This window comes from Bos mutus, chromosome 27, assembly GCF_027580195.1.
Source record: "Bos mutus isolate GX-2022 chromosome 27, NWIPB_WYAK_1.1, whole genome shotgun sequence".
Lineage (NCBI taxonomy): Eukaryota > Metazoa > Chordata > Mammalia > Artiodactyla > Bovidae > Bos > Bos mutus.
The window spans coordinates 31607950-31632695 of NC_091643.1; the positions used below are offsets into that span (position 1 = coordinate 31607950).

Consider the following 24746-nt stretch of genomic DNA (forward strand, 5'->3'; position numbering starts at 1 on the left):
CGCGCGGCGGGCCCGCCCCCTCGGCCGACTTCCTCCCCGGGCGCGCGGCGGGCGGCGGCGGCGGCGGCGGCAGGACGGCTGGGAAGGGCGCTGGCCTGCAGGTCGCCGGCCGTGGCCGGAGGGGGCGCGGGGGCAGCGGTGCGGGCCACGTGGCGCGGCCGGGGCGCGCGGAGCCCCGGGACGCCCTCCCGGTTACACTTGCTGCCGGGGGAGCGCGTGCGGGGTCGGCGGCGCTCGGTGCTTTTCGCGGCGGGCCCCGCGGCCTCCGAGACGCCTTCTCCCTGCCGTGGGAGCCGAGGGCGCGCGCCGGGGAAGTCTGGAAGTCACTTCCAGCGGCCACGTGTGCAGCGGGGCGGCGGGCTCCTGCCTGGGATTGGGGCGGGAGGAGGGCGGGTTGTGACTCTGCCGGTTGACCAGCGGCATCTCCCCGGACCTGTGGTCCTCTTGTGCTTCTGCACCGGCGGCGAACGGTAGACCAAATCGGGGTATTAAGTTACCCTCTCCTTCCCGTCTTCGTCTTCTTGTTTGGCAGGCACTCATCCCGGGGCCCCCGCAGCGAGTTTGGGTGCTAACCCTTAAATTTTGAATGAACCAGTTCGGGGACGTCCCCGGTGGCTCAGTGGTAAAGAGTCCGCCTGCCAATGCAGGAGACACAGGTTCGATCCCTAGGTGGGGAAGATCCCCTGGAGAAGGAAATGGCAACCCACTCCAGTATTCTTGCCTGGGAAATCCCATGGACAGAGGAGCCTGGAGCCCAGGAGCCCACGAGGTTGCAAAGAGTCGGAGGTGACTGAGCGACTGGGCGACTGGCGACTACACAACAAATCGGATGGTTCCCAGTGGATGGTACCCAGTCGTAGGCACCCTCTGGCTCTGGTCCTAGCTGTAGCATCACAGCTGGATCCCGAAGCCGAGCTGCCGGAAATGCTCACCTTTCTTAAGCCCAGATGCCTAGGCTTTCTCCAGATTCACTGAAGTCGGTTCCTGTGTTGCTCTGCTTCTTTGCTCTTGTTTTCTTCTCCCTTGAAAGGGCCCCTCCCCCTTACTGGCAGTTTTAGCCCACTTTAGGGGCTCTGTCCCCGTTGTAGAGACAGTTCCTTCCCCTGAGTGTAGCCCAGTGTTACTGAAATCTTGCCATAATCATAGCAAGAGTCTAAATAGTTTCTCTTCGTTTGAGTCACTACTCTGGGTGGATGATTTCTGTCCCATCTGGGGAAACTAAGGGAAGGGAAAGGAGAGGGACACAGGAATATCACAACTAGGACGGAGCCATGTGGAATCCTTCTGGCGTGGATAGTAATCCCACCTGATTTAGGGCAAGTTACATAAGCTCTTTGAGTCTCTGTTAGAGGGGTGTGAGTTACCTTAACTCAGAAGAAGCCTTCATTGAGTTGATGTGTACAACCTTTAAGAGTATCTGAAATAGATTAGGGTAGATTGGGCTTCCTGGGTGGCCCTATTGGTAAGAAATTGTGCCTGCCAATGCAGGAGAGATAAGAGACATGGGTTCGATCCCTGAGTTGGGAAGATCCCCTGGAGAAGGAAATGATAACCCACTCCAATGTTCTTGCCTAGAGAATCCCCATGGACAGAGGAGCCTGGCGGGTTATAGTCCATAGTCACTAAGAGTTGGACACAACTGGAGTGACTTAGTGTGCAGGCAGGGTAGATTAGATGGTCAAAAAATGTTCTCTTTTCCCCTGCCCTCTTGTGCTGACATCATTTGATAAGGGAGAGAGGTAAAAGATGAGAATGATTTGTAGTTCAGGCATGTGCAGTAACTTCCAAAAAAAAAAATCCTATGAGAAAGTAGTAAATAGATATAATATTTGGGAAGGTGCAGCTGCACAGGCAAACTTTTGAAATAGTTAACTTAATTTTTTTTTTCTTAAGACCACAGAATGTCCAGGGTTAATGTGCTGTGATGTCTGATTGATAAATGTCAATAGAAATTGTTTTAAGTTTGGAGAGCCAAAGCTGACGTGTGCTTGGGTCGAATTGGAAAGCAGATTGACCAAAATGTGTTTGTCGACTGCTGTTTTGTTGTGTGTTTGCCTTCTAGACCCAGCATGAGCGAAGTTCCCTGCAGAAAACGTGATGACTATCTCGAATGGCCTGAGTATTTCATGGCGGTGGCCTTCTTATCAGCACAGAGGAGCAAAGATCCAAATTCCCAGGTAAGCAATTTCTGCAGGAGAATGTTTGGACACTGGCAGACAGACATGGAGATGCCCACGAGTGAGCAAATTACAAAAGGAAGAGGCTCTGTGGACCCCTGACAACTTAGAAAAGCAGAGTCAATCTACTGTCTTTTGCACAGCATTCCTGCCTGCTCACATTCTCCTGTGAGAGAGTAAATTGTCACACACCCCTGTTTACTGTCTCTCGTACCCCAAGGAGACAGAGCTCTCGGCCCCTCCAGAGGCTGCCTGCCCATTCTGGAGCTCTGCAGGCCTCTGGTCTCATTTGCTGCCTCTGCAGTGGCAGACCGGCCCCTCGAAGTCATCAAGCCTTTGGGCGTGTTTCCCTGCAGGTCGGTGCCTGCATCGTGAATGCAGAAAACAAAATTGTGGGCATCGGATACAACGGGATGCCAAATGGGTGCAGTGATGACCTCTTGCCTTGGAGGAGGACAGCAGAGAACATCCTGGATACCAAGTACCCTTACGGTAGGGCACGTTGTGTGTTCTGTCCTGCTCGTGGCATGGCCTTGGTGAGGGCTTACCAGGGCTTACCTTTCCAGTTAAGAAAACAAATCCTATTGAACTAGCCCAGCTTCCCACCCCCTTCCCTTAAATTCCAAAGGGAGCCAAGGAGTGGAGGCGTGGCGGTGGCTAGGCTGGGCAGCGTTGCAGGTGGCGGGCGTCTCTGCAGAGTGCCGCAGCCCTGGGGGTGGCGACTGTGAAGTGGGCATGGTGGCCCCTGCCTTTTGTGTCTTGGCGACTCATGAACGGAGCCAGTTAACTGAGTACCAGCCTGGGCTTTGCTCTGATGAGGAGCAGCATGTATTTCCAAACTGAGGACCTCTGGCTCAGGTTCACCTCTGGGAGGCAGGACACAAGCTGTGAGCTGGGCGTTGGGCAAGGGATGACGCAGTCACCTCCTCCTGTTCTCTGGGGCGCTGCACTGCCAGGGTGGATGGGGGTCAGACTACAAGCCAGATGCGTGGAGCCGACCCTGGGCCTGGCCGTTTCTGGTTTTTATCATTAAATTAGGGAAGGATGCTTGTGGCCCATCTGAGCCCCAGGGAGACTCCCTTCAGAGAGATAAGCTGGGAGGGCCCAGCAAGCATCCTTTTCTTCCTTGAATTCCCTGGAGAATATGCAGCTAATGCTGGGAAGAGGTGCCTTGGGCTTCATATGCTGCTGAATTTCTTTTAAGGCGTGGACCTGTGTTTATGAACAGACCGCCTCTGCTGGGAGTCACATAGATGGGGGCCACCCGAATGGGAAAGATGTGCTTGCGGGAAACGAGTGCAGGCAGGCAGTGAGTTCAGGTGTGATGTGAGCCCTTTCTGTTAAAGTTGACTCTTGCCTGTGAGGTTTTCCTCTAAAGTTTTCCCTCATGAAGAGCTCCAAGTCTCCGTTTAGCCGAATTTACGTATTTTTTACTATGTTCCTGGACCTTAATCATGTTAAATACGCCCCATAACTTCCGTCTAAGCTGCTTCAGGGCAAGAAGAAAGACGTGCCTGGAGGTGGAGAAGGAATTGAGGAATGAGACTGGGGAGAACTACGGAGCACTATGGGTTCTCAGGGAATCAGACACAGTTTGGTGCTGCAGGGGGTTTCATAGTCCCCCCTGGAGGAGTAGAAAGGGCAGGGTCCCAGGGAAAAGAGGGTAAAACTGCCTTCTCTGCCTCAGCTGAGAGGAGTGAAGTGCGGGAAAGATGGGTCTATGTGTTTTAGAAACTTTTGGTCTTCTTGCTTGTGATTCTGTGTGCTTTCAATAAGAAAGAAGGGAAATGGTTTCATTGTTTGTAGGCACATGCAAAGGTGATTTCTCATGGGACAGTCCAAGGTCCCATATAAAGATCACAGAAATGAGTCAGTGAATTCAGAGTCCGCGCTGAAGGGTATGAGTACCCCAGCCCTTATTCACTGAGTCGGGACAGTGCTGAATTCCCAATAGAGGGATTCTTGGGAGGTGTCTCTGGTGCTAAGGCTGGTTACACAAAGAGATGCCAGTGGTCGCATGGGTGTAGAGGGGTCCTCATGGGTTACTGAGCTCAGTTACTCATGATCTCAGCTTACTCATAATAAGCTCAGTTACTTCCTAAAATACAGATTCTTTTTTTCCATTTTATGACTTAAAAAAATTAATGACAAAGTAAGTGACCGTGTCTGGAATTGTGTGGGCTTGACCTGGTGGACAGACTGCTATTTCAGGAAGGATAGACGATGTGTCCATCCCTATAAAGGAGCTGTAGAGATGATCTAGATTCTAGACCACTGATTTCCTAGTTCTTCTGATTATGTAGTGAAGGACAGAGGAGCCTGGCATGCTGCAGTCCACGGGGTCACAAAGAGTCAGACACAACTCAGCAACTGAAGGACAACAACTGATTATATGGGACCCTCTTTTAAATGTCAAAAAAAAAAAAACCAAAAAACTTCCAAGACCCCTATATAATGCTAGTTAAACTATTAGTATCTTTTTTAAAAAGTTGAGGTGTAATTGACATACACACTTACATTAGTGGCAAGCATATGACATGATGATTCATACATACCGATATTTGATAATGTTTACAGAAAATTGTTTTTTCTTATGATGAGGACTTATAAGATCTCTTAGCAACTTTCAAGTGTGCAGTACAGTAGTGTTAACTGCAGGCACCATGCTGTACACCACAGCCTCAGGACTTATTTTATAACTGAAGGTTTGTACCTTTGACCCCCCTTTGCCTGTTTCTCTGCCCCACCTCCCACCTCTGGCAACCATCCATCTGTGTACCTGTGACCTTGTTTTTATTTTTTCGATTCCATATATAAGTGAGGTCATGCTTTTTCGTAGTATCTTTTGAGTCAGAAAATCCATGATGACAAAGAGTTGTTTATCAGTAATACTTTGCAGTAATCTGAACGTTACTGCACAGCATTTGCACACGTTTGGGAAAAGTATAGGTAAGTGCTGGATGCCTGTTTGCCAGTCTGTGGTCCTGTACCCGTGGAAGAACCTCACTGGTGGCTGGAGTTCATGCCCACAGGATCTTAGCTGCCCACATCATTCATGGTTAGGAATCTGCAGGCCCAGAAACGTCAGGTAACGAATACAACGCCACACAGGAGGGTGACATCATCTAACGCTGGGGCTGGTGCTCTGTGTTCCCTGCAGGGAGGCACCGGAGTTCAGCTTTGCCGAAATGGGTGGATCGAGGCACAGCGGACCTCCCATTTTCGTCTTCTCTCTATGCACTTGAACAAACAGAGATTTCCATGAAACGACCTGCCAGAGGTGGAATGCTCAGGTGGTTGGTGGCCTGTGCCTAGGACGGGGTAGGAAGCCATATACACCTGGCCTGCCTTCACATTGCTGCAAAGGGGAGCTTGGGAATTGTGTGAGTTTAAGTTTACCAGTAAATTATACAACTTAGTCATTCTCCTTATTAATGCTGTAAATTTGGAAGTCACTAGTCTTGATTTCGGAGAAGGCAGTGGCACCCCACTCCAGTACTCTTGCCTGGAAAACCCCATGGATGGAGGAGCCTGGAAGGCTGCAGTCCATGGGGTCGCTGAGGGTCGGACACGACTGAGCGACTTCACTTTCACTTTTCACTTTCACGCATTGGAGAAGGAAATGGCAACCCACTCCAGTGTTCTTGCCTGGAGAGTCCCAGGGATGGGGGAGCCTGGTGGGCTGCCGTCTATGGGGTCGCACAGAGTCAGACACGACTGAAGTGACTTAGCAGCAGCAGCAGTCTTGATTGACACTTTGTGGACAGGAGGTAAGCACAGAATACATGTGTCAGAATAGGAAGACTGGGCTTCTGGGCCAGGTCTCTGGAGAGGCATTTTTAAAGGGTGTTTCTGTTCTTCCAGGCTTAGGATCAAAACTTCAGGAAATGATTTGACGATAATGTAGTATTAATATGGAAAATGAAAATTCCCCCTGCCAAGGAAACTGCATTTTATCTCATCTCTTTCCCGAAAAATCCAAAAGATAGTATGATGTCAGTTAACTGTGTCAGGAAGAAATCAGCATTATTATAGTGACAACTTTTCACATGAATGACAATGGAAAAAAAAACAACAACAAAAAAAAACCCAGGAAGGAGCAGATTTATCTAATTTACCAGGTAAAAACCTTTGGAAGGCTTTGATTTTCATGAGGGGGTGGTTGCTAACCCCAGGATGAAGAATTCAGCTGACATTTTCCATTCGTTTCTCTTTGTGGAATTTATCAGAGTGAAGCACATTTAATCAAAATACCAATTTTATAAAATGGAGGTGAAATACTTGTGGTAATGCAGAGATCGCTCTTTCTGTGGGTTTTCATAAGCGATTTTGATGACATGGTTTACAGACCGAGTGTTGGCGTGAAATCAGCTTCTTTCTTTCTCAGGAGCTGTTGTTAAAGTTCATGTTTGTAAAGGAGCTCCCCATGCACATCAAGCTTGCCTGGGTTTTCCTGCCATGCTGGTTCCCACGGGAGAAGGGATTCGTGGGGAAGCACATGCCTTTGCTTGGCCTCCTCTTCCCATCCCGGTCAATCACGAAGCCAGGATTGCTTTGCCTGTTGCTTTGCCCTTTTCATCATGGAAGGGACCATAGTCTTGATGTCCCAAGGGGGTGGGTAGCCCTGTTCTCTGATGCATCAGCTAAACATGGCGATGTGGGGCTTTTTCCAGAGTCAGTTCGTATTTCTGCAGAAAAACTCTAAAAAGGGTATAATGCTGGGAAGGAAAGTGCTGGAATTAATTAAGGCAAGAGTTGAACATGGCAGCTTGAAACAGTTTTGCCAGTATGTGGCAGTTCTTTCAATTTTATATTTAAATGTAATCTTTATTTTTCAGATTTAGCATATTGTTAAGCATGCATAGATGTCATTTTCGTGATTTCCTTAGCCGTTTACCTTACCCCCTTGAACACTGACATTTTCCTGACTGCCACGCATGTGATATATTTCTTTGGCATCCAAAAGGTTAGTCTTGAGAAACTAATTTATCAAGAACTTAGGAGGCTGATCCTCCTTAAGCTGTGGCTTCCTCACAACTTGTAGGAGCTTCTTAGTAATTAAGATCAAATTTGTTCCCTCAGCTGGTTGAAACTGAATGCCCTCTGGTTCTGTTAGGCAGATCCATGGATTTGATGACTTGCTGTTTCTTTTCCTGCAGAATTCTAATTTCACTGGTGGCAGCCCCCAACCCCCCTTCCCCTGCCCTGGCCATCCTGCACTCGTATCCTGACAGTGGGTCTAATTAGGGACTTTATACAAAATAACTAGTGTAATCAATGGAAAACCTTGGAGCAAGTTTACAGTAAAGAAATAAAGGGGATCGTTTTTATGAAAAGAGAGGCAAACTTTGGTTTCAACCATGTACTGTCTTAGACAAACAGGCAAACACAACGGCTTATGTATGAGGCTCCCCCTGACATTCAACCAGCTTAACATAAGTGTATTTCATTTTCAGGTATAAATGTTTATAAACATTTATAAACAGTCCTTAGGAAAGAACAAATCATGATTTTATTCATTTATTTGACTTTTATCTGTTTTAAAAGTTTTTTGATGTGGACCATTTTTAAAGTCTTTATTGAATTTGTTGCATACAATTTGTTACAATAGTGCTTGTGTTTTTATGTTTTTTGTGAGATCTTAGCTTCTCAACTAGGGGTTGAACCTGCGCTCCCTGCAGTGAAAGGCTAAGTCTAAACCACAGGACTGCCAGGAAAGTCTCATTACCTATACATTTTAATCTATAGATTCAGGGCTAATTATTTTCAAAGAGCAGGAGATTACTATTTCACCATGAGTATCTAGAAAGGATGTGTAGTAACAATGCATACGAATACCTGGCTCTGTGGAGGCAATGTAGGAACAGCTCAAATGCTCATCTATGGGATCAAACCTACCCATGAAAATACACTTATTGGCCTTTGCTTATAAAGAGTCTGTTTACTTCATGGAAGTTTATAATAAAACTTAAAACAACTCAAGGTTAGTGATTTCCAAATTGATGACCAGGAAGCAGGCTAAAGTTTGTACTGTCTCTAAATAAAAGGTTTGCTGAGAGATTAATGGCCTCTGTAAAACTTCAGGGCCACATTCAGCCTCGTTTAGGTTGTATCAAGCGTGTCAGCCCATTAATTATCTGAATGATAAATATAACTTCTTTAATTCTCTACAATGATAAGCTTTTGCTTAGAAACTCTGTGTACCAGGCAGTGTGCTGACAGAGAGCCGCTGACTCTGATGACCCTTGGGGTCTTTATCCATCTATTCTGTGTCAGTTATGCTGATCTCGTTTGATCTGTTCTGAAACTGGCCTGAATTGTTAAGGTTTTGTTTTGAGTTTTTTTCCATCAAGAGTCCATCTTTCATAAGCTGTGTTAATGCTGTCACTGATACATATCTTCTCCCAGAAATACACACCAAAGTTTGGTTCCTAGAGATTTTTGCAAATATTTGTATTGTTTTTTGGCTTCTGCTTCTTAAGGGACTATGGTTTTATATTTGGATAGGACTGTGCAAACCTTGAATATGCATACTGGCTAAGAAAAGCTGCGCAGTGCTTAAGATGACAGTTATCAGGTTCACACGAGAGAATCCTCCTAGACTGACTGTCCAGAGCCTGGGCTCCGGGTGTGGTGTGTGTAAACCCCAGGGATTGTGGGGCTGTCAGATACACAACTTGACTTTCACATCCCAATATCTCTATGAAATAAGTGATTACTGAGGACTCCACCAGTTCTAGACTTCTCCAGAAAAATTAAACAATATAGCTTTGATTGTATTCAATCAGGGTATAGTTTCTCTGCTTAGGGTTTTTTTTTTAAGGCATTCTGGAAGCATCTGGGGTGAGAGCTACAGCAAACGGCTGCTAATGGCAGCAACACAGAAGGAATACGCATCTGTGCTTGTGGACAAATTAATAGAGAACAGGCTTTATACCTTCCCCTCCTTCCAGCGATTCAAATCTGCTTCAGTTCTGAGATGTATGAACCAGGCAGGAGGGGACAGTTGAAGAGTGTTTCATCCACAAACAGATGAGAAAAAGGTTGGCGGACAGCAGTGAAGAAGACCCCACGTGGGCGTGCATGCTTGAGTCGCTCAGTCGTGTCCAGCTTTTTGTGACCCCATGGACAGTAGCCCGCCAGGCTCCTCTGTCCATGGAATTCTCAAGGCCCGAACACTGGAGTGGGTTGCCATTTCCTCCTCCAGCCCATCTGTAAGTACAAGGAAATATATGAAGAGAGGAGACATGCTTAGTCAAGACCAAGAATCATGCTTGGTGATTCTAAGACCAAACAGAAAGAAAGGACTGGCGAGTCCTCTGTGAGTCAGTCCATCTGGTGATGGTTATTGAAACACGGATGCTGGCCCGGCTTCAGGAAATCCTATGATAAATGGAGAATTTGGGGATTAGAACGTGCCCGTCTTCTCCCTGCTCTAACCATCTGATGCACAGGTCCTGGCCAGTTAGTGGAGGTGTAAATTTCATCTCTGTGCTTCTTTCAAATGATAGATGCCATAGTAACTTTAAAATATTGAATAAGATAACCGAGCATGAATTTTTAAATTCTGCAATTAAAAGACTTTGTTCAAAATGCCATTAATTTTGAGTTTAGGTGGGAAAGAGAAGCAGAATTCCTCCATGTCCTTTTTCCTTCTGCAAGTGAATTATAACTTTTTAGAAGGTGAAGTAAATACTAATGAGCCCTGTATTCTTGTATCACTTTGAGTGGTCTGTTGCTGAGTTCTTGAGGCTTCTTGCTTCCTTTTTTAAAAATTGTAACTGTATTTTATAATACATGATGTCTTCCCGGGTATGTTCACCTGTAGCTGTTCATTTACTCAGCAAACTTACGGGAGATCTATGATACATATTCTATGCTAGGCACTCAACAGCAGTAAATAATGACCATGGCCTCTGTGTTCAAGGAGCTTGCAGACTAGTAGTAGAGCAGGTGGCTGGGACTGGCATAAACAGATGTTGCTGAATGTTCTTTTTGAGGAAGTGAGCATTACCTGGAGATCTGAAGGATTCATTAGGCCCCATCAGGTAAGGATGGGCGGGTGCTGGGGGATGGGAAGAGCTTTGGTCCCATGACCTAGGTCTGGGGTCAGAGCCAGGGAAATCTGGAGCCGTGAGGTTGGAGGCATCTGTGGGAGCTCCCATGGAGGGTGTGAGGTCTGTAGGCTGGGTATGAGAGCAGAGGGTGATGTCTGCGTGGCCTGTTGGCCTGGGATGACTTCATGGGGATGGGTGAGGTGACTCAGGGAGAGCACGCAGAGGCTGGGCCCTGGCCGCGTCCCTGAGCACCATGGGTGCAGAGGCTGATGGAAGCAGAAGGGGCTGCAGGGAAGGACTATGACGTTAGGGAGCACGCGGAACAGTGTTTCCAGAAGTAGCAAGGGGCGGCCACACCAAAGGCTGCCGAGAGGTCCAGGGAGGTGGGAAAATGCCCGTGTGGTTCAGCACCACGGGGTCATGTCCCCATTGCAGAGAGCAGCTCCAGGCAGCAGGGAGGGTTGAAGGTACACTGGAGGCAGGTGGAGGGCGCACAGCAGGTGAGGCAGTGGGCAGAGCGGATGGAGATCCGGTTTTGAGGTGTCTGGGAAGAGAGCAGATTGACGGCCAGCTGCAGGACTGGGGTGCGGCAAGGGAGAGGTTTATGTTGTCTGACCAAGGGGAGGGTCTGGTGTCTGTTTTTGCAGCACATAGTTGCTTGCAGATGGGAATACTCCAGGAGAGAGAGAGAGAGATTGATGAGGGATGTGAGAGGGCTGGTCCCCAAGCTCATCGCTTAGTGATGGGGGAGGACATTGTGTGGGGACAGAGCCCATGGCAGCCGACCTTCGGTTCCTGGAGTTACAGGTGGGGACGTGATTTTCTTGGGCTCCAAAATCACTGCAGCCATGAAATTAAAAGATGCTTGCTCTTTGGAAGAAAACCTATGACTAACCTAGACAGTGTTAGAGACATCACTCTGCCAACAAAGGTCCATATAGTCCAGGCTATATTGTTTTTCCAGCAGCCATGTATGGATGTGAGAGTTGGACTATAAAGAGGGCTGAGTGCTGAAGAATTGATGCTTTTGAATTGTGGTGTTGGAGAAGACTCTTGAGAGTCCCTTGGACTGCAAGGAGATCAAACCAGCCCATCCTAAAGGAAATCAATCCTGAATATTCACTGGAAGGACTGATGTTGAAGCTGAAGCTCCAATCCTTTGGCCACCTTTGATGTGAAGAGCTGAGTTACTGGAAAAGACCCCAATTCTGGGAAAGACTGAAGGCGGGAGGAGAAGGGGAAGGAAGAGGATGAGATGGTTGGATGGCATCACTGATTCAGTGACCATGAGTTTGAGCAAGCTCCAGGAGATAGTGAAGGACAGGGAAGTCTGGCGTGCTGCAGTCCATGGGGTCACAAAGAGTCGGACGCGACTGAGCGACTGAACAACAGCAATGTGATCAATTTCCTATTTCGGTGAAGGATGGGGGAGGTCGCGGCGGAAAGGGGAGGGAGGAGGCGCAGGAGTGGCATGGGCACTGGGGAGGAGGAAGAGGCGTGGTTGTGTCGGGAGGGGCTGAGAGCTGCCCGGGAAGTGTGGGGCAGGGACAGGAGCTTGGGTCTCACCCAGGAATCTCGAATTATCAGTTCAGCCCCCTTTCCTCCGGCCGAGTCGGGATCAGCATGTTGCCCGAGGAGGCATGCCTGATAGAGCTGGGGTCAGGTAGAACCCACGTCCTGACTCCCGGTCCAGTGCCCATTGGTCAGTCCCAGTTCACTCTTAAAAGCTGTTAACCTGGAGGGGAGTGGGGAGCTTGACTGTTCGCATCACGACGCTGTCCAATGGTGGTGCGCCTCCCCCTTTCAGCATCAGACGAGTCTTGTCGCACATGCACGGTGAGAAGGGCACGGCTCACCCCGCGGTGAAGTGCAGCGTTTCCAGCTCCTCCTCCCTCTGACCTGATTGTGTGCCCTTAGCACACAGGGAGGCAGCGTAATTAGAGTTCCGGGGGCTGTGTTATCAGTAATGGAAACACCACAGTCAGAAGTCTCTTTAGCCCTAAGCACTACCATTGGGGCTAAGTGGCTCCCCTGGGTGCCTGAGCTGCTCGCCAGCAGCCTCAGCAAGAGGAAGGGGGCAGGGGATGGGGACCAGGGCAGGGGACGGAGGGGGAAGAGATGTCTCCCCTCCTGCTCACCCCCCTGAGCAGCTGGGGGCCTCAGGGTCTCAGGTGGGCAGCGACTGGTCTCGGGAGGGGTCAGCAGGAGCCGACGTTTACCAAGTTCACCTTTGGGGCTGCACACATAGCATGCATGGCGGGTCTCAGAGGCAGGTCCCTTTCTTTCAGTTTCATAGACCAGGAGGCTGAGCTTCACGGGATGTAGAGGGTCATAGAACTCGCAGGTTCTGGTGGGGGGAAGAGTCCCTGAGAAGGGGGCTTAGACGGTAAAGAATCCGCCTGCAGTGCAGGAGACCTGGGTTCGATCCCTGGATCGGGAAGATCCCCCTGGAGGAGGGAATGGCAACCCACTCCAATATTCTTGCCTGGAGAGTTCCGTGGATAGAGGAGCCTGGGGGCTCCTATATTTCATGAGATCATAGAGTCAGACACAACTGAGCGATCAACACTTTCTTTTAAAGAAGCGATATAACTGCGGGTTTCTAAGTTGGTTCTCCCTTTCCCCTATCCACCTTAACCTCCAGTCCATTGAAACTCTGATAACGAATCCAGTCGCTACTTTGCAGATGTGGGAACTTCACGGATGGGAGGTGAGACACAAGAGTGATGAGGTGTGATGTTGAGAGCCAAATTGTGGCTATGTTTGCTGTGGATTTGGGGGATAACGGATAGTTTATAACCTTCGTGGGGGTGCCGGGGGTGGTCAGGCGGGGAGGGATTCACTTTCTGTTTTTGTTTTTACTTTTTCTTTTGTATTGGAGTATAGCCGATTAACAATGTTGTGACGGTCTCAGGTGGACTGCAAAGGGCCTCAGCCATGCATACATGTATCCATTCTCCCCTAAACTCCCCTCCCATCCAGGCTGGCACATCTCATTGAGCAGAGTTCCCTGTGCTGTCTAGTAGGTCCTTGTTGGCGCTCCGTTTTAAATACAGCAGTGTAAACCTGTCCAAGGGAGGGCTTCACCTTGCAGGCTCCCCTGCTGTTCAATTACTGACTTGAAGGACGGGTCCTTTGGAGGCTGGTGGTGATGGATGAAGCCCTGTCAGGATATCCTTCAATAATTAAGAAACAGGTAGTGGAAATTCCGTCTTAACTCCTGAAGCAGGGAAGCGGCCCCTGCATGGATCTGTTGGAGGAGCGGACACACGCCAACCCCTCAGTGGAAGCCCCCCATCAGGTGTCCGAGGGGGTCAGCGGGTGCTTCTGCTCCAAGAGACGGACCCGGGTGAACCCCTCGCTTCCCTCTATGACTCCAGCAGTAAAAACACAGACCCTGCTTTCCAGAAGGAATGCCAAAAAAGCTCTGCCATCAGAAGAGAAGTGGAGTATCTTGAAAGAATTAACACTGAGTTGTTTTTTTTTTTAATACACGGATCAACCTTGAACTCCGGCACCCTGTTTTGTGTCAGTTATTAATTGCAGGGTGAAGCTTCCCACCTATTTCCAGCCCTGAGCGCACCCTTCTTGGCTCCGAGTCCTGACCCTCTATCTCAGCAGTGAGACAGACTGTCCCTACTTTGATCCTGGTTGGCCTCACCGCCGCAAGAAATGTCACGGCCATCAGTCAGGGGCCCAGGAGTGTCCCCAGAGACGCCGAGGCCTGTCCAATGCAGCCTGGGGAGCGCTGGTAGAAGGCAGTGCGGGCCAGGCTGAGTTCAACAGGTGCCCTGTGTCTGGACTGTTCACTCACCCGGACACTGCCTGCTCACCAGCCTGTCCCGCTTTCTAGGTCAGCCTCAGCAGAATAGCCCTCAGGCCCTCGAAAGTCATTTTCTTCAAGTAAAATCCTGTACTACTAACGAGAAGGAATCTTAAATAACCTGGAGAGTTTAACCAGAATAGAAACTTCATTTTCCTGACCCCAAATTATATCAGGCCCTGGTAGCTCCCCTCACGTCCTAGCAGCCACGTGATGATAAGTTTGGGCTAGAATCACATTATTAAATTATTTGTGCAGCAATTAGCAGTTGTTTAGCCTTTATTCTGAGGCTTCTTTAAAAAAAAAAAAAAACTATTTAAGTAAACCTTAATAATGCTACTGTCTAAAATAGATATTGTATTAGTCTTACATCAAATGAGATGAAAGTTAAATCTATAAAATGTTGAGTCTCTTAAATCTAACGAAGGATGGAATATATCCTGTTAATTTGTCAAACTTCCAGAGAAACGCCTACATGAGACAGTAAGGATTAATCAAGCCCTAGTAAGAGGGAATTTGAAAAATACAGTTTTCTAATTATACAGTCTCTTCTCAGTGGGCCAAGGTTAATGCGTTCTGAATTCTGACAGTCAGTAATATAAAAGAAAAAAGACCAAAGCATATGAATTGTCTTATAATTACCTGAAACAGAGGTTCTCCTTCTAGCAATCAAGAACTTTTGGAAGCATCAATCTGATATTTTCAGCATTTGATTCTTTTCCTTTTTAACAGTGTTGAGAATCAGTGAAGGTTTCTGTGTCACTGTTTGTGCTTAACAAAGATACATGTAGTATTTGGAGACTTCTTTTGCTTATTGCTCAGCCATAGGTGAGTAATTCTGGGTAAACAGAAAATGAGTCTTCTTGTGTGTAACAATTTAACTGTCTTCTGAATACTTCCTAGATACTGTGTCTCTTGGGAATACTTGGTCCTGATTCCTACACTGAATGTGGAAACCAGGCTCCTCTTGAGATCAGTAACAGAACCATCCTCCTTGCTTGGTTTTTGTGCTTAGGCCTGTTTGTAGTTCCAGCTGAAGCTCTTCCTAAGCTCCATCATAAGAACGCTAACACTCAAAAAGATAAAGGCACTCTTTAACTTGGTGTCATCAGATATCTGCGGAGTGTTTATCATAGTGGACTCTGCCCCCCACCCCCACCCCCAAAGAAGAAGGCTGCGGAGAATATGGGAAATTGGGGTTAGAAATGTAGATTTCAGGGTTTTACAAATAGATCTGCTCTATGAGAATCTATGAATGGATGAATTCTCAAAGTTGACCATTGTGGGAAGAAAACCAAAGAGCAGGATTGCACCTTGGGAATTGCCCAGAAACCTGAGAGCAGGGCAGAGACGCACAGAGATAGGGTCTGGTGATGCTGAGAGGGCTGCTGGGGGGAGAGGGGTCAAGAATCAGGGGCCAGGAGAGCAGGGAACCCAGAGATTGAAGCCAGAAAGGGACTGGATTCAGGTAAGGAGGAGGCTGCCTGGTGGGGTGTGGGCGCAGCCTCTTCTATGCATCTCTCCGCAATGATAATCACTTTGGGAGCTTGGAATTGGCCCCCAGGGAGTATTTCTACCACAGAAATTGGCAGATTGGAGTTTCAGCTTCAGCGTCAGTCATTCCAAAGAATATTCAGGACTGATTTCCTTTAGGATTGACTGGTTTGATCTCTTTGCAGTCCAAGGGACATGTATATAACCCTAGGGCTTAGCTTTTTTTTAAATAGTTGGTTATATACATGTCCCTTGGACTGCAAAGAGATCAAACCAGTCAATCCTAAAGGAAATCAGTCCTGAATATTCTTTGGAAGGACTGACGCTGAAGCTGAAACTCCAATCACTTTGGCCACCTGATGCGAAGAACTGACTCATTTGAAAAGACCCTGATGCTGGGAAAGATTGAAGGCAGCAGGGAGAAGGGGATGACAGAGGATGAGTTGGTTGGATGGCATCAACGACTTGATGGACGTGAGTTTGAGCAAGCTCTGGGAGTTGGTGATGGACAGGGAAGCCTGGCGTGCTGCAGTCCATGGGCTGCAAAGAGTCGGACACAACTGAGCAACTGAACTCAACTGTATACATGCTGTGGCACGTTACAGAGGTCACCAGGTTTCCATGAACTAGTATTTCTTAAACTTTTTACATGGCGATCCAGCAAATAAAGGTTATACCCAGGACAGTTTTTAGGAACTTACTTAACTTTGCCAGGGCAGTTTTGGAGGGGAAGCAAGGGTCAGGGCCACTGAGACTGGAGGCAGCGGAGCTAAGAGGTCAGCCAGGCCAGGGAGACTTTCAGACCCGGGGACCCAGGCTGACAGCACAGGGGGGCCCCTGAGTGTCAGGTGCTTCCAGGGGCGGGGATGGGGGGCTTCTCCCCTCAACCCTCAGAGGCAGGCTTAAGACGCAGGTGTTAGAGTTCGGTGGCTGGGGCAGGTGTTGGATGCATCTGCAATTGGAGGGGTGCACGGGTTAGCAAGGGCAGCGAAGCGTGGGTGGGACGCCTGGGTTTCGCTTTTGTCTTGTCTGGTTTTGAACATGCAGGATGGTGGATTGTGACTTGTTCCTTTACTCACGTGTGCCCAGCACTCAGCCGCTTAAATGCCTGGGAGACCTCTTGTTTCTCTAACAAGAAGCTCTGTATTCTCCATTCTGTGATGTTTGTAGTTAAGAGACAGGAAGTCTGTTTTATAGTCCTGTGTATTACTTCTATAAATTACCCTTGATACAGGGATGTCGGATGCCACCCAAGAGAATCTGTTTCATGTGATAATTTTCATTAATGAGTGCAGACATAATGTTAAATTTTGCCCCAAACTGCCTCCAATGAATTAGAGGAAGGTAGTTTCAATGTGACTGTTTTTAAGAGAGGCAAAAGAAGACCATATCCTAGTGTTTCCTAACAGATTCAGAAACTGCAGTTCTGAATATTAATACCAGCACCATCAAAAAACAGTCATTAGAGGGGAAAGCATATTTTTACTATTTGAATTTAAGAGGACCTTCTGTATTTTCCCCAATGTCCCCATCAATAATTGGAATCTGAATTCCCTCCTTTATTCATTCAGTAAATATTTAACACCCATTATGTTCATGGCATAACACTGGGCTCTGGGGGAGTTACGGAGAACCTGAAAGGCTGGGCTCTGCCCTCAAGGGGGAAGTAAAAGAAACAATTACATCTAATTGTTTTTAACACTGAGCAGTGTTAATACCAGCTAGGGAACATCTTGGTCACCCAGGAGGGAAATGAGGCTAACGGGGCCCCTCCCAGGCCAGTGCCCTGAGAGCCCTGAGCGTCCCCCCATCCCGGGGTTTACAGCACAGAGCCTCGGGGAGCCAGGCTCCGCTCCCTCTGCAGTCAGCGAGGATTGTTCTCTGACTGGCTGTGATCTGATGAAACACAGCTTTTTTTTTTCTCCTTTAGAATTTCTTAACAATGCCAGAGATGTTCATTTCCACATGCGGCTAAATCGTGGTTATTCATAGGCTAAAATGAGGGCCCCTCAACATCTCGAGAGGCCCTTGGTCAGCTTTCTGCCTGCAGCATTGCAGAGCTGCTGCGGGGTTTGCAGGGACACTTAGCACGTCCCCTGAAAACTGGAGACCTGGGGAGGAAGTGGAGCGGGGTCTGTGTCTTGTCTGAGCCAGAGTAAAAGTGCATTGATTAAAAAAAAAAAAAGTGCATTGACCAAGCGAGCATGCCCTGGCTTGAATACATGAGAGCCATGAGTTCAGGCCTCTCTTGTTTTAAGGCCTTGTAGACTGAGAGAAAAACAGAGATCATAAGAGCTCTTATTCAGAGCTTATTCAGGGTCTTACTGAGGACTGTAGCCAGGATTCAGCCTCTCAGGTCGGTCAGAGGAGCAGCTCAGAAGAGATAGCTAGGGAAGTCTGTGTATACATGATTTGGCTAAGGAGTTTGTGCCATCAGTATAAGCCAGTCACGAGAAACAGGTATCTCAGTTAATGAGTTTAGTGCTTTCCTAAGTCCTGAATATTTATTGGAAGGACTGATGCTGAAGCTGGAGCTCCAATACTTTGGCCACTGATACGAAGAACTGACTCACTGGAAAAGACCCTGATGCTGGGAAAGATTGAAGGTAGGGGGAGAAGGGGATGACAGAGGATGAGACGGTTGGATGGCATCACCAACTCAATGGACATGAGTTTGAGTTAAACTCCAGGAGTTGGTGATGGACAGGGAGGCCTGGCTGTGCTGCAGTCCATGGGGTTGCAAAGAGACGGACATGACTGAGTGACTGAACTGAACTGAACTGAAGTATGGGAAGATTCATGAATCTGGGATCATCAAAATATTTTCTTGGAATCGGTACCTGATTTTTTCCTGAAAGATGTCTCTAACTGTCTAAGGGCCTGTTCTGCCTGCTTTCCCAGAGCCCAGAGTGCCTGTGCCTGTGCTGTGTCCTGAATTCCTTTCAGGGTGCACGGCAGGTCAGTGACTGCAGTTGCTGCTGACCTGATCTTGTAGAACCGGTTGGTAAGCAGCAACTTTTACAGCCTCAGTGCTCCTGGAGGAAGGTGCTCAGGGTAGAAGGTGGATGAGTTGGAAATGGAGGGGGAGATCTTGGAAGGCCCTATATTAAGAATTAGGACTTTTGTATGATTTGGACCAGGGCCAGATGGGAATTCATTCAATAAACATTTATCTAGCACTGGTGTGCCTGGAATGTGTTAGGCCCCCCTGCAGATACGAGAGGATTCTATAAGGCAGTGTTTCCTCAATGTGTCTGCAGAGAGAATCCCAAAAATTCCAAAGCCCTGACCATTCCCCAGACCATCACAGTGTCCAGGTGTGGGACACAGACGTGGGTGTGTCCTCCCTGGGGAAGTCCAACGGGGCAGACAAGTCTGCAAATCACAACCACAGGAACAATTTTAGATAATGCAGCCAGAAACTTAAGTGATGTTATTAGAAAGCAATACAGCAGCCTGACAAAGCAGGTCTAGGACTCTGGCGTAGAGCCCAGTGGGGAAGGATTCTAGCTCCTTCCCAGGAGTGCCCTGTGGGTTAGGTGATGGGAACAGCTCGCCAAGTAGCTGAGGAGATGGGTGGGCTGCAACAGGTGCAGAACAGGAGAGGAGGGGGCCTCCTTAACCCTGGACTCAGTCAAGCCTGGGGATGCCCTTAGATCACCGACTGGGGTCACTGACATGTATAGCAAGAACTCGACTTTCCATGGTCATTAAGTGGTTGGATGTTTTTCTTTCTGGTGACAAACTGCTGGTTATCCGCTGATCTTTTTCTTGGGGGTGTGTGAACGGAGAACCGTATGGTGCAGCAGATCCCTGGGGACAGAAATGCTTAGCTTCACTTCCTGATTCTCTTGCTCTTAAAATTGCTCTTTGCCCTTTTAATGGCTCGGGCAAATATCCCCGCGTGTGCTTATCAACACACAAATGGTGCGGCAGTTCCATCCCCAGGGTCTCGTGGAGCCGTGAACTCTTGCTCTGCGTGGGGTGGGCGAAGACACGACCTCAGCCCCTCCTGGCTGCTCTAGGTGCCGACAGGCCCAGGGCTGCTGCGGTCAACAGTTTCGCTGCTCATCGCCAACCCGTCAGTCCAGGCAGCACTTGTTTTTCAGTAGTTTCCATCTCTAATCAATTTTTGAAAAATTGAGCCTATCGTCTGTGTGATTTCAGAGGGGCAAGCGGAATGCCTCAACACTATCAGCAAATTCTTCACGAGCTTGCAGTCTTAAGGTTTTCTTTCTCCTTCAAATCTGCAGTGTGCCACGCCGAGCTGAATGCCATTATGAACAAAAACTCAGCAGACGTGAAAGGCTGTACCATGTACGTCGCCTTGTTCCCGTGTAATGAATGTGCTAAGCTCATCATCCAGGCAGGTAGGACCCGGGCCGTCCCATTTGTCGCGTCTGCATCTCTGCCTGCTCAATGCAGATGTGTTTGATCTTAAATCGCTATTGTTTAGATCTAAATTAATTGCACTATCAACTTTGCAAGGTATTTCCTGTGTTTTATTTTTGAACAGTGCCAGGTATTCTAAGACTAATTGCATCCTCTGTGATTCTTAGCATGTTTTTAATTTAGTTTGCAACTTCTTAAACTGCAAGCTGCCAAAAAAACAACACAGGCGTTGCGTATAATTACTGTCAAGTTACCATTTTCTGACATATTGTGCATAGATTAGGGGGGAGGGAGAGAAGTGAACTTTTGTCAGAAATAAAGTCAGCTGGGAGTCTCTATATGAAATTTTAATTTGTCTCTAATATATGGTAGATACTTGGGATGTAAACATCTTTCTACATATAAACGTCGTTAAGGCTCAAATGGTCCGACTTCAGGTTTTTCTCACGTTACGGTTACCATAAATCTGCACCATTGTGTGCTGAATATTTCACCTTTTTCAAACTGTCACATCTCAGATTCAGTTACACTTTATCTCCATAAAGCTCTCGGCTTGAGATTTAAAGACTTATCATGTTAGCCAGATGTGTGCTTTAACGGGGCTGTTTATCACAAGCCCATGGATCTCTGAGCAGAAGGGATCTGGGGGGTTCAGGATCGAGAGTCTCCATTAAGGAACATTGTGGGCTTCCTCATTGGCGGCGCACCATCCTCTGCGAGTTTTCCTTGCCATCCTCAAGCACAGAGGTGACGGCGGGTGCGTGGAAGAGCAGCTTCCAAGGCTGGTGGAGGAGTGGGTGACATGTCACATGCCCTCCAGACTCTTGGCCCTCATGCTCGAACCGCCCAGTGAGACAGGGAAGGAAACCATATGGGCCCTTTGTCTTGGACTGGTCTGCTGGCTTGAACTGGTCTGCAGAGTCTTTACTTGGCAGTACGCTGGTCCACATCTTTGATGGTGCCAGCCTTCTGTACCACCCCGACTAGCTTCTTGAGTTAAGGAGTCATTGCCTTGTGAAAAAAAGAATATTCGATTGCCTGCAGTAAAGAAAATTTGTTAATCGGATCAAGGCTTGACTATTTGACATGTTTTCACTTTGCATTTATTAAAAAAAAAATCCATAAAGACTGGAGGGCAGATGACATATCATCCGTCCACTGCTGTATTTGACAGCAGCAGACACAGGTGTCAGTAACTGGACGGCGTGTGCTGGTCCACTCAGGAAGCGTGACTCGTCAGACTCGCCCGGGGCTCCTGTCTGCATGCCTGTTGCAGTGTCTCTGCGTGCCCATAATGAGATTTCTTCCATCGTTGCCTTTTAAGGTATAAAAGAAGTTATCTTCATGTCTGATAAATACCACGACAGCAATGAGACAACAGCTGCGAGGCTCCTGTTTGAAATGGCCGGGGTCTCCTTCAGGTGAGTGGGAACCACTGGGGGAGAAGGCCTTGGGAAAAGCCTGATGAAGACTGCACGTTTGACCTTGTCTGCTCTTTGATTTCTGCCTGGGAGGCCTGACTGCCACACTTGGGAGCCTCTTTTATTTTTTTTTAATTGAAGCATAGTTGACTTACAATGCTGTGCTAATTTCTGCTGTACAGCAAAGTGATTCAGTTATACATATATATATATATATATACACACACACACATTTTTTTAATATTCCTTTATGGTTTATCATAGGATACTCACTATGGTTCTCTGTGCTACACAGTAGGACCTTGTTGTTTATCCATTCCATTCATGAAAGCTTACATCTGCGAACCCCAGCCTCCCACTCCGTCTCTCCCCCAGTGCCATTGCCCTTGGCAACCACAAGACTGTTCTATATGTTTGTGAATCTGTTTCTCTTTCATAGATACCTGTGTCATATTTTAGGTTGCACATAGAAGGGATACCATGTGGTATTTGTCTTTCTCTTTTCTGACTTGCTGCACACAGTTTGATCATCTCTGGTTACATCCATGTGGCATCATTTCATTCTTTTCTATGGCCGAGTAGTACTCCACTGTGTATGTCTACCCCATCTTCTCTATTCATTCACCTGTCGATGCACATTTAGGCTGCTTCCATGTGCTGCCTGCTGTGAATAGTCCTGCTGTGAACATAGGGGTATGTGTATCTTTTGGGGGTTAGAGTTTTGTCTGGATACAGGAAGCACCTTTCTAAATATGATGAGTTTCGGCTCTAAAGATTATCCTCAGGGTTGATTTTAATGGGTGGTGACAGAAGTATCAGAAGACGGTGTAATGATTACACTTTAATATTAATGGCTTCCCAGGGCTTGAACTAATTATTCTGGTAGTGACAAATTTTAAAATTCACACATTTTATTATATTAACATTAAACCTTTCTAAATTTTGCAGATGTAACATAACAACTCTGGCATAAAAAAAATTTAAGGTGCAAGTAACCTGCTAGGTTGGAACGCTGGGACTTCTTTTTACAGGAATAGTTTAAGTTGGGATTTAAAGTTGTTGAGATTTGTGTGCTTTTCTTTGCTATGCACATATTGGGAGGTACATGTTACTTGCAAGTCAGTCCAACCACCTTTGGTTTCTGGTAGAAACTTCTTTTAGACTGAAAACTCCTGAAGATGTTCCTTTAGAGTATCTGTGGTCCACAGCTGGGGTCCTTATAATTGGTAACATGGCTAACTTTTTGGATTTTTTAGGGATGTAGGTTATGTAATGAATCTCTTGGACTATTGTGCCTTATGAGAAACAAATTATTTACAAGTCGTAAAGAGTCTGTCTGGGTTGGGAAGATCCCCTGGAGGAGGGCATGGCAGCCCACTCCAGTATCTTGCCTGGAGAATGCCATGGACAGAGGAACCTGGCGGGCTATAGTCCATGGGGTTGCATGGTAGGACATGGCTGAAGCACCTAAATAAGCAGCAGCAGCAGCAAAGAATCTGCCTGCCAATGTGGGAGACACAGGTTTGATCCCTGGGTTGAGAACATCCCCTGGAGAAGTAAATGGCAACCCTCTTCAGTATTCTTGCCTGGAGAATTCCTTGGACAGAGGAGCCTGGCCGGCTATAGTCCATGGGGTTGCAAAAGAATCAGATACGACTTAGTGACTAAACAACAATAATTAGATATTTACTGTTTACTGATTTTTTAAAGAATATGTTTAGTCCTCAAGTATGTTCTTTTTACCTTTTTGAGAAGATACATTAATGAGTAAAAAAAAAAAAAAATCTTGAGTTTATTTTACTTCTGCATTTATAGAACATGATTTTTAAAATGACTCTTCATTAGAGCTGGCTGATTTTGGCTATGCACAAGAGCAAAAGAAAATGTACTCTTTTTTTTTTTTTTTTTGCTTTAGAGCAATTGCAGGTTGGCTGCAGAAATTTCCTAAGCAATAAGATAAATCTGGTGGGGAAACTAGTCATCGGATGTCATGCCGTGCAGCTAAGTTGTTAGAAATCCTCTGATTCCCCAGTAATTCATGAACTCAGCCAGCTGACGAACACACAAACCAAGCCACCCCATGCCTCTTTTTTTGTCTTTAGTCTTTTCCTGTCCCTGTTTCTCTCGGTATGGTGCACTCTAATTGGCTCCTATAGAGACAAAATATCAAGTGAATCCCAGGGAATTTTTTTTTCCCTCCCTGCAGAAAATGTAGGTTAAGCCAAAGTAAACAAATGGCTCTAACTCCTCACTGGATAATGTCTTTCTATGTTTTGTTTCTTAACTTTAGGAAATTCACACCAAAGTGCAGCCAGATTGTCATTGACTTTGATTCAATTAACAGCAGACCAAGTCAGAAGCTGCAGTGAGCGCCATCTCATTAAATCTCCCGAAGACTGGGATTATCCTCTTCTAAGAAGCTGCTAATGTGTCTCATCTTGAAGTTACACATAACTTTTTAATAGCCGGGATGGCCAAAGTCGACATCTAAAGAGTATAAAACCTCAAGTCTTCCCGACTCCCTCTCCAGTCTCATGGAATCTGCATCTGTTGAAACTCTTGATTTAGGGTTTAAAGTAAAGGCGTTGCCCCCTCTGGTCTCCGGTCTCCGGTCTCCTCCGGTCTCCAGTCTCCTGGTTCACCGGTGGCTCTGCAGAAGGGGGTCAGCCGTGTGTCATCCACTGTTTCACAGCCACTCTTCAACACCACGTGTGCTGGCAACAAACATAATTGTGGTTGTGTTCCTTCCGGGATGAGCAGACACCCTGCACTGAACATCTGGCCTCGGGGAGAAGAGAGAGACCCACAGGACAGTAGCATTTAGGCATTTGCTCTGGAGAGTTGAGGGGACGCCCCCACCCACCCAGAAATCCTGCAGAGGGTGCACCTTCATCCTGACGGGTGATGAGTGTCGCTGAGGCGGGGGTTCTTTTTCCACTTCTGCGGTCCTGCCACCCCCGGGGTGGTGGCACCCTGTCCCTCTAGGGGCTGGGGACCCCTGTTGTTCCAGCTTCTCACTCTTGGTTTGTGGGGGATGTGGAGCTCTTACCTTAGCATCTCTGAGTAACGAGTTGCTCCCGGAGGAGGCAGCCTGTCTCCCTGCCTCGCCCCAGGTCCACACCCTGCTGGGTGGTGGGTTGTATGGGTGGAAGGGTGGGCATGCACCTGCCGCCCCACGTGCCACCAGGGACCATTTCCAAGGCTGCCCTCTTCTTGCCTATCAGTGAAATGGGAGCAGGTTTCCGTTTCGTCTGTCTGTTGGTGACGCGAGCTCCCATGTGCGCCTGGCGCCCTGCCTTCATCATCGACATGAATCTCACCTTCCTAATCACCGCCGTTTGGGGAATGGGTCACAGCACACCTTGTCTTTAATCTCATTTAA

At 47.5% G+C, this 24746-nt stretch overlaps 1 protein-coding gene across 1 annotated transcript; it reads left to right on the forward strand.

The window, feature by feature from the left end:
• On the forward strand, nt 1–24746 carry DCTD (dCMP deaminase). The gene is made up of 6 exons (XM_070364162.1): nt 1–101; nt 2063–2177; nt 2534–2669; nt 19805–19921; nt 21268–21364; nt 23655–24746. The coding sequence occupies exons 2-6, from the start codon at nt 2070–2072 to the stop codon at nt 23731–23733; spliced, it is 537 nt and encodes a 178-aa protein (XP_070220263.1). The 5' UTR covers nt 1–101; nt 2063–2069; the 3' UTR covers nt 23734–24746.